The 15678-nt window shown below is 47.2% G+C and overlaps 1 protein-coding gene across 2 annotated transcripts in view; it reads left to right on the top strand.

The window, feature by feature from the left end:
• PLXNB3 (plexin B3) overlaps positions 1–15678 on the top strand; it is a 208346-nt gene that overhangs the window by 107083 nt on the left and 85585 nt on the right. For both annotated transcript variants that reach the window (XM_040322874.1, XM_040322872.1), the window contains exon 5: positions 8973–9073. In XM_040322874.1, the coding sequence (XP_040178808.1) occupies positions 8973–9073 (101 nt within the window). The remainder of the gene's footprint in view (positions 1–8972; positions 9074–15678) is intronic.

Genomic DNA, 15678 nt, shown 5'->3' with positions numbered 1-15678 from the left:
CTAATTTGCCCTTACCTGGTACTTATCTGGCTGGCATATGTACCTGGAGTCTATGATAATCTGCATGTACTTGGTATGTGTACGTGACGTGTAAATTGCTAGGCTGTAATTGTATGTCTGGTCATGGATTACATGGTGATAATTAGGGTTCCCTCAGGCCTGGAAGAGAGCAGGTCACAATTGGGCAACAAAATCTGTTCCGTCTGCAAATTATTGTAATCAAGTAAACCTGCCTATGAAATATTTAAATTGACATTACTGTGGCATGTTAAAAGTTGGAGGTCACCTCTAAATCTGACACTTTCTCCCCTGACTGCCTGACCACACATACTCCAAGTTCAGGTGGGGGGCAAGGTGCTAAATATGAATGCTTTGCTAGTAGATAAGGCGGCTTATGTCTGAGCCAGATAAGAAAGGCCCTGATTTGCCTCCAGCAATGGCCATACTGGTGGCCATAGCTCCCAACTGTCCCTGATTTCGAGGGACTGTCCCTGATTTCGAGAAATGTCCCTCTTTCTTTCTCATTTGTCCCTCATTTTGGTCTGATCCATATAGTTGTATATAAAATGCACTTTTATCTTTCAAAAAGTGTTTCCCAGTGCTAAACCTTTCATCCGATTTCTAAATTTCTGCATTTGTAAATTCTAAAAGCCAATATAAAAGAATAGTAGTGGTAAAAAAAGCCCCATGTGGATTTAATAAACCTTTTTTTTGTTAACTCTCCTCTAAGGGGGTGTGGCAGGGGCGTGTCCTATACCTACATACGTTTGCTAGTAGGTGTCCCTCATTCTCATCTCAAAAGTTTGGGAGGTATGCGCATGCATAATATGCAGCCACTGTGCCCATTATATGCAGCCACTGTGCCCATTATATGCAGCCACTGTGCCCATAGTGCCCATTATATGCAGCCACTGTGCCCATAGTGCCCATTATATGCAGCCACTGTGCCCATAGTGCCCATTATATGCAGCCACTGTGCCCATTATGTGCAGCCACTGTGTTCATTATGTGCAGCCACTGTGTTCATTATGTGCAGCCACTGTGTTCATTATGTGCAGCCACTGTGTTCATTATGTGCAGCCACTGTGTTCATTATGTGCAGCCACTGTGTTCATTATGTGCAGCCACTGTGTTCATTATGTGCAGCCACTGTGTTCATTATGTGCAGCCACTGTGTTCATTATGTGCAGCCACTGTGTTCATTATGTGCAGCCACTGTGTTCATTATGTGCAGCCACTGTGTTCATTATGTGCAGCCACTGTGCCCATTATATGCAGCCACTGTGCTCATAAAATGCAGCCACTGTACTCATAAAATGCAGCCACTGTGCTCATAAAATGCTGCCACTGTGCTCATAAAATGCTGCCCCTGCGCCCATCATATGCAGCCCCTGCGCCCATCATATGCAGCCCCTGCGCCCATCATATGCAGCCCCTGCGCCCATCATATGCAGCCCCTGCGCGCCCATCATATGCAGCCTCTGCGCCCATCATATGCAGCCTCTGCGCCCATCATATGCAGCCTCTGCGCCCATCATATGCAGCCACTGCGCCCATCATATGCAGCCACTGTGTCCCCTCGCCCGCTCTCTGTCTGACTGGCACTTTGCCCATCCTGGTGGCGTGTCAGGCAGCGGGTGACGGCAGCGTGCTGTGGGGATATGCAGCGGGTGAATTGATGGCTCCTGCATCCTCCATGATTCCAGTGCATCTTCCGTTCTGCTAGGCGTCCAATAGGAATGCCTGTGCCTTCAGCCAATCAGGTGACGGGTATTAGACCTGCACTTCCAGATTGGTGGAGAGGTGGTTTGGTGTTAGAAAAGCAAATATTCGTTTGCTTTTCTGATACACTTGGGTGGGCTCCGAGCGCAGTGCTCTGCGCTCCGAGTCCACCTTTTTTGAAGCCTATTAGAGCCTATGGTTGTAATCGGGTGCTTCAAAAACACCTCCCCCCCCTCCGCTGTAATTAAAGCGCCCAGTGTCTGAAAAGGTGCCATACGCCTGAATAGGGGGTGGCTACAGCGGCCATGGATAGATTCATGCTATGCTATATATAAAGTGGCTGGTGAGTGTAGATCAGACTGTCCTGTTTAGAATAATTTCCGGCTGAATATTAAGACTCTTGATAACCTAACGTTGTGACTGGTTCTCTTTGAACATGTCACAGACAGTGCTGCAGCACCAATTAGATGGGGGATGGCCGAGTTAGGACAGAAAATCTTATCTTGCGCCAGGTAGAGCATAAGACGGAGCACCCAATATACAAAGATAAAGAGCCACTGCTCCAGGTGTATGATGATAACCTGAGGTCAGGGCCGGCGCTAGCGCAAGGCAACATGGGAACTTGCCTTACGGCGCCAGCGGCGCCAGGGGAACAGGGCGGAAAGCTGAGCGGGTCACCGTCACCGGGACATTCGCCCGCCCGATCGTAGAGTGTGTGTGTGTGTGTGTGTCTGTGGGCTCAGGGCTGCCGCTGCGGGCGGTAAGACTAGGGCCAGCGCTAGGTCAGTGTGTGTGTGTGTGTGTCAGACAGCCTCACTGTCTGTCTCGTTCGCCTTGGCTACATGGCGGCGGCGGTGAAGTCTAGAGGAGGAGGGAGGGGAGCACTGCAGCCAGGTTTTCTCTCATGTCACACTGCCCCGGCGGCCCCTCCTCTCTTCTTGCCCATCCCCATTTGCTTGTGACATCATCTGGGATGGACGAGAAGAGAGGGGAGGCCGCCGGGGCAGCGTAACATGAGAGAGAACTTATCACAGATGCTTCCTGCATACTGGCTGCCAGGTAAACACTGTGCCCCCGATGTGCTCCAATATGCCCCGATGTGCTCCAATATGCCCCGATGTGCTCCAATATGCCCCGATGTGCGCCAAGTGCCCTGATGTTAGGGTGACCACATTTCCAAACTACCATTCAGGGACATCCCCCTCCCTTCCCAAAAATCGTTTTGTGCTGTAACGAATCACAGCACAGTGATTGCACACAAGAGGCGGGATTTATGATTTCTCCAATCACAAGCAGGGGGAGGGGATTGTGCTCCTCCAGGCATTCCCGGCCAGGGCAAGTACTGTCAGTGAGTATAGTGGTGAAGTGGCGGCTTTTTTTGTGGGCATCAGATTGGCCCGAGGGGTAGCTGTGTCAGTTTCATTCCGGGACACTGTATTGTCCCGGAATGAAGGTGCCTGGGACAGACCAGCAAAATGCGGGACTGTCCCGGGCAATCCGGGACACGTGGTCATCCTACCTGATGTGCCATATGTCCTGATGTCCCGTGCCCTGATGTCCTATACCCCAGTCTGCTGTACCTCAATGTCATGTGCCCTGATGTGCTGTGCCCTGATGTACTGCGACCTGTGCCTTGATTTGCTGTGCCCTGATGTACTGCGACCTGTGCCTTGATGTGCTGTGCCCTTTACCCTGATGTAGCCTGGTGTGCTGTACCCTGGTGTGCTATGCCCTGATGTTCACTGTGCCCTGATGTACTGCGACCTGTGCCTTGATTTGCTGTGCCCTGATGTACTGCGACCTGTGCCTTGATGTGATGTGCCCTTTACCCTGATGTGGCCTGGTGTGCTGTACCCTGATGTGCTATGCCCTGATGTTCACTGTGCCCTCATGTGCCCTGATGTGCTGTGCCCTGTGCGTGCGTGCACGCCGGGGGGGGCGGCAAAATGCACCTTCGCCTGAGTTGGGAAAAATCCTTGCACCGGCCCTGCCTGAGGTGGAATGTCTCGTAGAGTGCCAGCCCCGGCCCGTCCCCGTGGGAAACTTGTAAGAAAAGAAATGGCTGCACATCCAGGAATTCCAATTTTTGCCTTTTATTGTTCGAAGTGATCACACCAAAGACACCCAACACGAGGTGACGGAGACGCGTTTCACACAAACATCTTGTGCTTAATCATGATTAAGCACAAGATGTTTGTGTGAAACGCGTCACCGTCACCTCGTGTTGGTGTCTTTGGTGTTATCACTTTGAACAATAAAAGGCGAAATCGGAATTCTTTTCTTAGAGAAGAATATGCTCCCTATACTGTCCCATCAGGTATTGGCATGTCTCTGCAGTATTTGGAATGTGAGCAGAAAGGGGAAATGAAGATTAAAGTATGTCAGGTGGGAAGATCCGTCATGTCAGACACTTTTCCCACAACTTCTGGAAAGCTGTAGTCATTTGATATTATATACAATGGATACGGTTTCATTGAAGTTCCCATCTAGAGCGTCTTTCCTGGAGATTTCATGCGTGAGGATGAATACATATTTCATGAAGACGTGACCCGCGCTTCAGCCCCCCCCTCCCCCTCCTTCCAGACAGGTCACCAAGCTGAATATTTGATCACAGCTTCACACATGCAAATTTCAAGGGCTTGAAGAGACATGAAGCACCACCTGTCCTATTGTGTGTGTGTGTGTGTGTGTGTGTGTGTGTGTATAAATATATATATATATATATATATATATATATATATATAGGTTCTGTGTTTGCCGTTTTAACTGACAAAGGAAAGGATCTTGCTGTTTAGGGGGGGGGGTGTTTAGATTGTCGGGTAACGCGGCATATTGTGTAAGGCCGCCCATCATACATCATACATTATACATCATACATTCTTCTTGTACAATTTTCCTTTAGATTTAGCAAAACCGTATAATAGGAGGTCAGACCTGAACACCTTCCATGTGTGTGCGATCAGACGGGCCCTTGTGCTTCATAGTAGAAGGTGAATCTAAAGGAAATTCAATAATAACATTTGTATAATGTATAGCAAGCTTAACTACTTAACGACCAGCCGCCGTAGTTCTTCGGCGGCAGGTCGGCTCCCCTGCACGTGAACCCATACCAGTGTTGCCAAACTACCAGTTTAAAATTTACTGGCATGACACCCGAAATTTACTGGCGCAGCCACGTTTTTACTGGCATTTCACAAAAGTTACTAAATTACATTTTTAGGTGCAAATTTCAGTATTTAGGCTACAAACAAGTACGCTAGGCAAATAGCAATGTGATATTAAGGTAAAAAAACATATCTTTGTTATTTTCGATATAATAAGGGCAAATGATTTAGTCACATCATCCCCTGCCTCCACCCCCCTCTGCCACCAACACCCCCTGCCTTCACCCCCCTCTGCGGTGCCACAATCTCCCCCTGCCTCCAATCACCCCCTTCCTCCATCGTCCCCTGTCTCCATCCCCCTCTGCTGTGCCACCAACAACCCCTGTCTCCATCCCCCACCCTCTGCGGTGCCACCATCACCCTCTGCGGTGCCACCAACACCCCCTGCTCCCAATCACAACCTGCCTCCTATCTCCCCTGCCTCCATCCCCCTCTGCGGTGCCACTGCAGCCACCATCACCTCCTGCCTCCAATCTCCATGCGCAGCTCCAAGCCGAACCAATCTCGGCTATTTTTACTGGCACATTCCCGCAACCACGGATGTTTACGAACGGGGGAAAAAAGTGCCCGTTTTTACGAACTGTCTGTAAAAAGACGGATGGTTGGCAACACTGGCCCGTACAATAACGTTGGCTCTCTTTGCGCCCCCCGCTCGTCCCTGACTCCCGTGCGGGTGCCCGGCGGGAACATACTTAACCCCTTCCCTGCCCCCTAGTGTTAACCCCTTCCCTGCCAGTGGCATTTTTATAGTAATCCAATGCATTTTTATAGCACTGACCGCTATAAAAATGCCAATGGTCCCAAAAATGTGTCAAAAGTGTCCGCCACAAAGTCGCAGTACCGAAAAAAAAAACGCTGATCGCCGCCATTACTAGTAAAAAAAAAAAAAAAAAATTTTATAAAAATGCCATAAAACTACCCCCTATTTGTAAACGCTACAACTTTTGCGCAAACCAATCAATAAACGTTTATTGCGATTTTATTTAATTTTTTTACGAAAAATATGTAGAATACGTATCGACCTAAACTGAGGGAAAAAAAAGTTTTTTTTTTATATATTTTTGGGGGATATTCATTATGGTAAAATGTAAAAAATATAATTTTTTTTCAAAATTGTCGCTCTATTTTTGTTTATAGCGCAAAAACTAAAAAACGCAGAGGTGATCAAATACCACCAAAAGAAAGCTCTATTTGTGGGGAAAAAAGAATATCAATTTTGTTTGGGAGCCACATCGCACGACCGCGCCATTGTCAGTTAAAGCGACGCAGCGCCGAATCGCAAAAAGTGCTCTGGTCTTTGACCAGCAATATGGTCCCGGGGGTTAAGTGGTTAAGACAAAGTAGAAACAGATTTTTTATTTTTTAGTATATGGTCAGGGCTGGTGCCAGGATTTTTGACACCCTAGGCAAAACCTAATTTTGCCTCCCCCTTGGCTCCACCCCCTTTTCCCTGCCGATGTAAACTCTACCTTTTTAACGAAGCGCCTACCAATGCAGCCTCACCAGCACCCATTAAATGCAGCCTACCAGCACCCATCAAATGCAGCCTCACCAGCGCCCATCAATGCAAAATTACTTTTTTGCAATTTTTATAATGGAAATGAAGACATTTTTATTTCTTTTTTTAAATTTTTAGCAAAAAAAATAAAAACCTGCAGAGGTGATCAAATACCACCAAAAGAAAGCTCTATTTGTAGGAAAAAAAGGACAACAATTTCATTTGGGTACAATGTTGTATGACTGAGTAATTGTCATTCAAAATGTGAGAGCACCGAAAGCTGAAAATTGGTCTGGTTATTAAGTGGGGTTTAAGTGCCCAGTGGTGAAGTGGTTAAACCTTGCGGACAGCCTACCCAGAAGAGTTGAAGCTGTTGTAGCTGCAGAGGGCGGGGCCAACTCAATATTGAACCCTATTGGACAAATTTCAATCCACGTATGGCTGGCTTTAGCAGAAGTAATTTAAAACAAAATTGTCACTTGTCAAAACTTCTACATCTCTCTCCAAGATTAGGAATTTCAGGTGTTGGGCAAGGAGCCCGTCCTCCCTCCATGTGCTCTTACATTCAGGGCCGTCTTTAATGTTGATTGGACCCTGGGCAAAAAAATGTTGCTCTCCACATGCTCTGAGACTTACAATAAATATCATCTAGACTTAAAATCCGTTTACTGTATCAGATCAGGCTGTGATTGGTTACCAGAGGTTACAGCATATCATTACCACTTAATGACTGGTTGCTAGAGGTTACAGCACACATTACGGCTCACTGATTAGTTGCTTGAGGTTACAGCACGTGATTTCTACTTGTTTGGTTGCTAGACATTACTGTACAGTAATACTGCTCACTGATTGGTTGCTAGAGGTTACAGCACATCATCTCTTCACTGCAGAGGGGCATTATTTACATATGAATTACGGTTATTAACCACTTAAGACCCGGACCTTTAGGCAGGTCAAGGACCTGGCCAGTTTTTGCGATTCGGCACTGCGTCGTTTTTACTGACAATTGCGCGGTCGTGCGACGTGGCTCCTAAACAAAATTGGCGTCCTTTTTTCCCCACAAATAGAGCTTTCTTTTGGTGGTATTTGATCACCTCTGCGTTTTTTTTTTTTTGCGCCATAAACAAAAATAGAGCGACAATTTTGAAAAAAAAACAATATTTTTTACTTTTTTCTATAATAAATATCCCCCAAAAATATATAAAAAAACATTTTTTTCCCTCAGTTTAGGCCGATACGTATTCTTCTACATATTTTTGGGTAAAAAAAATCGCAATAAGCGTTTATCGATTGGTTTGCGCAACATTTATAGCGTTTACAAAATAGGGGAAAGTTTTATTGCATTTTTATTAATATTTTTTTTTTTTACTACTAATTGCGGCGATCAGCGATTTTTTTCCGTGACCGCGACATTATGGCGGACATTTCGGACAATTTTGACACATTTTTGGGACCATTGTCATTTTCACAGCAAAACATGCTATAAAAATGCATTGTTTATTGTGAAAATGACAACTGCAGTTTGGGAGTTAACCACTAGGGGGCGCAGAAGAGGTTAAGTGTGACCTCATATGTGTTTCTAACTGTAGGGGGGGCGGGGCTGGACATGTGACGTCATTGATCATGTTTCCCTATATCAGGGAACACACGATCAATGACAGCGCCACAGTGAAGAACGGGGAAGGTATATATACACACAGCTCTCCTCGTTCTTCAGCTCCGGGGACCGATCGCGGGACTCCAGCGGTGATCGGGGCCGCGGTCACGAAGCTTCGGACCGGGTCGCACGCCCGCGACCCACGGCTGGGCACTTAAAGAGGACGCACATGTACATGCTTGTGCCAGCCGTGCCATTCTGCCGACGTATATGTGCAGGAGACGGTTAACATGTAAACACAGGGTCTCTAGGTGAGTCACCTGTACACAACAATATGGCAGAGCTGGGAAGCATTAGTAGCAGCACTTCACACTGCGATATCGGGACACAGCACAGGACTAAAACTTCAAGGGACAAGGGAATTTTAACTGGGATAGTTGGCAAGTATGAGGCAGCTTCTTTGGGCCCCACAACAATGGGGCCTCTTGCCCTGCTTTAAAGACGGCCCTGCTTGCATTGACGTCACTCCTTTTGTAAAAACTTTATTAGATTAACCAAGACCACATTTACATCTCTGCCTGAAGACGGCCCCGCCTCTAAAGCGTTTAACCTTCATGAGCTTAGTCCTTGTCCTTTCTCGGTTGGTTCCATAACGTTTTTACAAAGAGGAGACATCATCGGTGTATGACCATTTTCCTTGAACATGAACAAAAATAATTATTGAAGTGATTTGCCACATCCATGTCTTGCTCAACATTAGCGGAACATCACATCTTGTCCCCCCCCCCCCCCCCCCAAAAACACCATAGCCCAACATTTCAGGTGAGCCTTTGTTCATTGTTGCTCATGCTCAGCTTTGCCTATGTAGGTTACCTGTAAGACGCAGCAACCAATCCGAATTTACATTTTATCGTCTTTGTCTGCATTTGGTAGGTTTCCATGGGTCATCAGTGGCAATGGAGATTTCTAACATTTTTTTTTTCATTTTCAGGTCTCCAAAGTTCCAGTTGCAGAGTGTTCCCAGTCATCTACATGTGATGAATGTGTGCGTGCTAAAGACCCTTTCTGTGGGTGGTGTGTACTGCAAGGAAGGTATGTGACCAATCAATGGTGCTCTATATAACAGTAACAAACGGGCCGATTTCCATCCATGATGATACAGGCATACAGGGATGTACAAATGTATACAGAAATTTGAAGCACAAGGAGGGCCAGGTATTCCTCAACCATCTAAAACAGGGGGCTCCAGACTTGCCAAACATTGCCTCTGCCCCCTTACATTGGTGGCCAATGTCTCTGCCCCCCTACATTGGTGGCCAGTGTCTCTGCCCCCTTACATTGGTGGCCAGTGTCTCTGCCCCCTTACATTGGTGGCCAGTGTCTCTGCCCCCTTACATTGGTGGCCAGTGTCTCTGCCCCCTTACATTGGTGGCCAGTGCCTCTGCCCTCTTACATTGTTGGCCAGTGCCTCTGCCCCCTTACATTGTTGGCCAGTGTCTCTGCCCCCTTACATTGGTGGCCAGTGTCTCTGCCCCCTTACATTGGTGGCCAGTGTCTCTGCCCCCTTACATTGGTGGCCAGTGTCTCTGCCCCCTTACATTGGTGGCCAGTGTCTCTGCCCCCCTACATTGGTGGCCAGTGTCTCTGCCCCCCTACATTGGTGGCCAGTGTCTCTGCCCCCCTACATTGGTGGCCATTGATGTGCCTCTTACATTGATGATTATAGTCTCTGCCCCTCTACATTGATAATCGGTGCTGTGGCCCTTACATTGGTGGTTGGTGTTTGGCCCCTTACATTGTTGGTCAGTGTCTGTGCCCCCCTACATTGGTGGCTTGTGTGCCCCCTGTGTAACCCCTTGCTACTTAATGGTGGTCAGTGTGCCCCCCCCTTTTCATTGGTGGTCAGTTGGAAAAGTTTTACTCACATGATTGTTGGGAAGCACTGACAGAAGAGGAAGAGTAGGGCTCTCAAATGAATACACACACACAACACTGTGCTTACATTTGTGATCACTGTGATTGGCAATCACAAGACACAGAACCACTCTGATTGGCTCTGTGCCTTTGCCTGTGTATCCCTGTCTTTTGTCTGTGAATCACTTGTAGTGTGTGAGGGAAACCGTGATCCTTCAGCACACATGACAAACCCAAATGGCACCCTAGAGCAGGGGTGGCCAACCAGTGGCCCGGGACCTCTTGCCCTGGAATAGTGGGTTGGCAAGCCCAGATCTCAGGTTGCTGACCCGCCATACCACAGAATCGGTGTTGTGAATGAAGCTGGTGGTAAAGGAAGAAAGTGGCTGCTGAGCTGCTGAAAAGGTCAGCCAACCCGCAGGATAGACACAGGTACACTACGCTGAACCCGTGGTGTGGGTAAACCGCAGCACATCCGTGTGAAAGCAGCCTTAGGCCCTTTTCACACGTTCAGCCCAACCGAATGGGACCCTCAATTCACCTCTATAGAGCGACAGATGTCTGTTTACGCCCGCCTACCTCCAATCCGAAAAACAGAAGGGAATTCGTTCCCCTTTCATCTGGGCGGATCGGAGGGCATATAGAGTAGCCGTGACCTGTCATCCGCCCGCTCCGCTCATTGTGGCCCTCGACTGCTTAACCACTTAACACCCGCCCACTGTATATATACGTCCTCTTTTTAAAGATGAATATCTCGGTAACGGCAGCAGCTGCTGCCACAACCGAGATATCCATCTCTTCAGTGGGCGGGCCTGTAAACGATAACGGCGGTCTCCGCGGCGGATTCGCCGCGAGATCGCCGTTATCGGTGGCGGGAGAGGGCCCCTCCCGCCGCTCTCCCGCGCCCTCCGCCGCTTACCGGAGCCGTCGGTAGCGGCGGAGGAGATCAGGTGCTGCTGCCTGAGCGGTGAGGACTCCACTGAGGGCAAGATGGCCCCCACCCGTCCTCATAGCTCTGCTGGGCGGAAGTGACGTCAAAACGTCAGTCCCGCCCAGCGTCTTAAAGAGACAATTTTTTTGTTGTCATTTTTTTAAATGACAAAATTTCCATTTTTTTTTTGCATTGAAGTCTAAATATGAGATCTGAGGTCTTTTTGACTCCAGATCTCATATTAAAGAGGACCTGTCATGCTTTTTTCTATTACAAGGGATGTTTACATTCCTTATAATAGGAATAAAAGTGATACATTTTTTATTTATTTTTTATTTCAGTGTAAAAAATTATAAAATCAATAAAAATAAATCAGAAAACCCCCAAAAATTTTTTAAAGCGCCCCGTCCCGACGAGCTTGCGCGCAGAAGCGAACGCATATGCGAGTACCGCCCGCATATAAAAACGGTATTCAAACCACACAAGTGAGGTATCGCCGCGATCGTTAGAGCGAGAGCAATAATTCTAGCCCTAGACCTACTCTTTAGCTCAAAAAATGCAACGTATAGAATTTTTTAAACGTCGCCTATCGAGATTTTTAAGGTTAAAAGTTTGACGCCATGCCACGAGCAGGCGCAATTTTTAAGCGTGACATGTTGGGTATCATTTTACTTGGCGTAACATTATCTTTCGCAATATATAAAAAAATTGGGCCAAATTTATCGTTGTCCTAATTCAAAAAAGTGAATTTTTTCCAAAAAAAGTGCGCTTGTAAGACCGCTGCGCAAATACGGTGTGACAAAAAGTATTGCAATGACCGCCATTTTATTCTATAGGGTGTTAGAAAAAAATATATATAATGTTTGGGGGTTTTAAGTAATTTTCTAGCAAAAAAAACTGTTTTAGTCTTGTAAACGCCGAATCTGAAAAACACCTTCTGTCCTTAAGTGGTTAAGTGGCCCTCGCTCTTCAAAAGTTTGAGCACCCCCCCCCCCCCCCCCCCCTTGCCCTTGAATAACACAGCACCTCGGTTGAGAAAGGCTGGTTTAATCTGTATTTATGGAAAATGGAACAGGAGCCGGAACTCACAAATCTGCCAGAGAACAGGAACAAAGTCCTGTAGAGAAGATCTCACTTTTATAAGGAAGCCAGGGGCTGACTCCGCTTATAGATCACCTTTGGGTGGACTAACCCTTTACCTCTTTGTAGATTCATGTTGTCAATAAAGTTTTACATATCTAGTAATGCTGCACCATTAAATGTATACATGCTGTAAAATGATGTTTTCCATCAGGTTATAATGGAAGTTAGTCACCTGTAATTGTCACCGTTTGCTATGAATACAGCTACTCATCTTTAACCACTTAAATTTCAGCTTTCGGCATTGCGTTGCTTTAACTAACAATTACGCGGTCGTGCGACGTGGCTCCCAAACAAAATCGACGTCCTTTTTTCCCCACAAGTAGAGCTTTCTTTTGGTGGTATTTGATCGCCTGTGCGGTTTTTATTTTTTGCGCTATAAACAAAAAAGAGCGACAATTTTGAAAAAAATACAATATTTTTTACTTGTTGCTATAATAAATATCCCAATTTAAAAAAAAAAAAAACTCATTTTTTTTCTCAGTTTAGGCCGATACGTATTCTTCTACATATTTTTGGTTAAAAAAAAAAAATCGCAATAAGCGACTGGTTTGCGCAAAAGTTATAGCGCCTACAAAATAGGGGACAGAATTATTTATTTATTTATTTTTTACTATAAATGGCGGCGATCTGCGTTTTTTATTGGGACTGCGACGTTATGGCGGACACATTTGACACATTTTTGGCGCCATTCACATTTATACTGCGATCAGTGCTATAAATATGCACTAATTACAGTATAAATGTGACTGGCATTGAAGGGGTTAAAACTAGGGGGTGAGGAAGGGGTTAAATGTATTCCCTGCATAGTGTTCTAACTGTAGGTGGAGGGGGGGTGACTGGGGGGGGGTGACCGATCTGTGTCCCTATGTACAAGGGACACAGATCGGTCTCCTCTCCAGAGACATAACGCTGTCTCTGTGTAAAACGGCAATGAGAGATGATCTCATATGTTTACATATGAGATCATCTCTCATTGGCCGCACAGATCGCATCGCAAACGGCCACTCTGATTGGCCGTTCGCGGCGATCTGTGATTGGCTGTGTCCAAGGGACACGGCCAACACAGAGTTTCCCCGCTGCGTGCTCTGGAGCACGCGCGGGGAACGCCCAAAGGGGCGGACGTCAATTGACGTCCAGTTGGATTTTCAGTTGAGCGCTGTAGCCATCATTCGACTATAGCGCGGGTCTGAAGAAGTTAAGGTGACGGCTTTACATTGCTTCATTGAAGAAATATGGCCGATTATTTTGCATTGCTTGCAATGTTCAGGCTATGTAAGGATCAGGGCCGATCCTAGGGTCACAGACACCTGGGTGCAGAAATATTTCTGGCCCCCCCCCACATGGGTGTGGTCATCTTACTAACTCCTCCCCTTTACACATGTTTCTATTGCTATGACTCAGGCACAGAGATTCTCCCCTAAGAAGTCTTCATTAGTGTCCCCCATCAGAGCCCCCCCCCCCCACAGCAGTTGCCCCCCATCAGAGCCCCCCCCCACAGCATTTTCCCCCCATCAGAGCCCCCCACAGCTGGTGTCCGCCTCAGAGCCCCCCACATCAGGTGTCCCCATAGATCAGTACTTGTCCAATAGACCCCTGTAGCTTGGGAGCAGAAGCATATTACAGGGGGCGGGGCATACGTGGCATCTTTGGTTACTTGGAGGGTGGCACTGGGAGAGCATTTCTGGCAGTGCATGGGATGATTGGCAGCAGCTACGGCCAACCCAGAAGCCTCTCATCACACCGCCTATGGGAAAAGAGTCGACACACACAAAGGGCCGGGGCAGACAGGAGACTGCTCCATGCACACCGGACAAAATTAATTAGTGGAGCCTAGTGCCGGTGACTCTAACTTACCTAACGGGGAAGTTCCTTCAATGACTGCGCAGGCGCAAACTTGCCGACAGAAATCTCTGAACCTTGCCCGGCATCCAGGCTTATTCTTTAACATCCACGTGGATTGGAGGATATTAAAAAAAGAGCCAGGAGGCCGAGCGAGCGGAGCGAGCCGTTCGAGCGAAGCGAGGACGTGAGGCCGACTGGCCACTTACCTCGAAATCCACGTCGCCCTGGATGCCGGCCGAGGTTCGGAGATTTCCGTCAGCTGCGCAGTCCTTGAAGGAACTTTCCCGTTAGCCGGAACCATCTCGGCACATCAGATTGCGCCTGCGCTGGAACTTCCACGATAGCTGGAACCAGCTCGGCAGATCACTGGAACGTGTTTCGGTAATATGCTCCGCTGTGGTACCCAGCCCGGATTCTGGGGACAGCGGGAGGTATGCACTCTTGTCAGTTGCCAGCGGAGAGAGCAAGCGGGATGGGGAACCGCAGCACCCGCGCTCTGCCTCTGGACACAGACAAGGAGGAGGGAGGGGAGCACTTTGGAGCTTCGGCGCCCCCACCTCTGCGGCGCCTGGGTGCGGAGCACCCCGTGCACCCTGCCTAGGATCGGCCCTGGTAAGGATTAACCAGAGGTAGGGTGACCACGTTTCCAAACTACCATTCAGGGGCACCCTCCCTTCCCAAAAATCAGCTTGTGATTGGACACAAGAGGCGGGATTTATGATTTCTCCAATCACAAGCAGGGGGAGGGATTGCGCTTCTCCAGGCATTCCCGGCCAGGACAAGTACTGTCAGTGAGTAAAGCGGTGATATGGCGGCCTTTTTTGGGGGCATCAGATAGCCCGGGGGGGGAGGGTGGCAGAGTCAGTTTCATTCTGGGACACTGTATTGTCCTGGAATGAACGTGCCCGGGACAGACCTGCAAAATGCGGGACTGTGCCGGGCAATCCGAGACACGTGGTCACCCTAACCAGAGGGTGATGATTTTTTCAAATGGGAATAGAAGCATTGGAGCTGCCATTGCTTTCCAGAAAGGCAGACTGTGGGGTCATCACCCAGCTGTACCACCTTGTGATTCACTGATCTTGAACAGACGATTCACCATTGATGTATGAAATGTCTGAATCTCATGCTGCATGTATGTTCTAGCTATGTGACTCTGTATGTCAGCCTTTCCCAACATACTTTACCCAGAGGAACCCCTAAAAAAATGGTCAGATCCTGGGGAACCTTTCCAAGTTATCAAGGGTCAATGGGAAAATGTCCCTTGCAATGGTGGTCAGTAGTAAGAATGAAATCCTTACAGTGATGGTCAAAACACCACCCTTATGCCGCGTACACACGACCGTTTTTCATGACGAGAAAATCCAATTTTTTAAATTGGTCGTTAACCACTTAAGCCCCGGACCAAAATGCTGCCTAAAGACCCAAGGGGTTTTTACAGTTTGGGACTGCGTCTTTTAACAGACAATTGCGCGGTCGTGCGACGTGGCTCCCAAACAAAATTGGCGTCCTTTTTTCCCCACAAATAGAGCTTTCTTTTGGTGGTATTTGATCATCTCTGCGGTTTTTATTTTTTGCGCTATAAAAAAAAATAGAGTGACAATTTTGAAAAAAAATTCAATATTTTTTACTTTTTGCTATAATAAATATCCCCCAAAAATATATAAAAAAACATTTTTTTCCTCAGTTTAGGCCGATACGTATTCTTCTACCTATTTTTGGTAAAAAAAAAAAATCGCAATAAGCGCTTATCGGTTGGTTTGCGCAAAATTTATAGCGTTTAAAAAATAGGGGATAGTTTTATTGCATGTTTATTTTTTTTATTTTTTTTACTACTAATGGCGGCGATCAGCGATTTTTTTCGTGA

This window comes from Rana temporaria, chromosome 9 (assembly GCF_905171775.1).
Source record: "Rana temporaria chromosome 9, aRanTem1.1, whole genome shotgun sequence".
NCBI lineage: Eukaryota > Metazoa > Chordata > Amphibia > Anura > Ranidae > Rana > Rana temporaria.
Note: the sequence above shows the minus strand (reverse complement) of the source record. Positions and strands in the feature narration are given on the sequence as shown.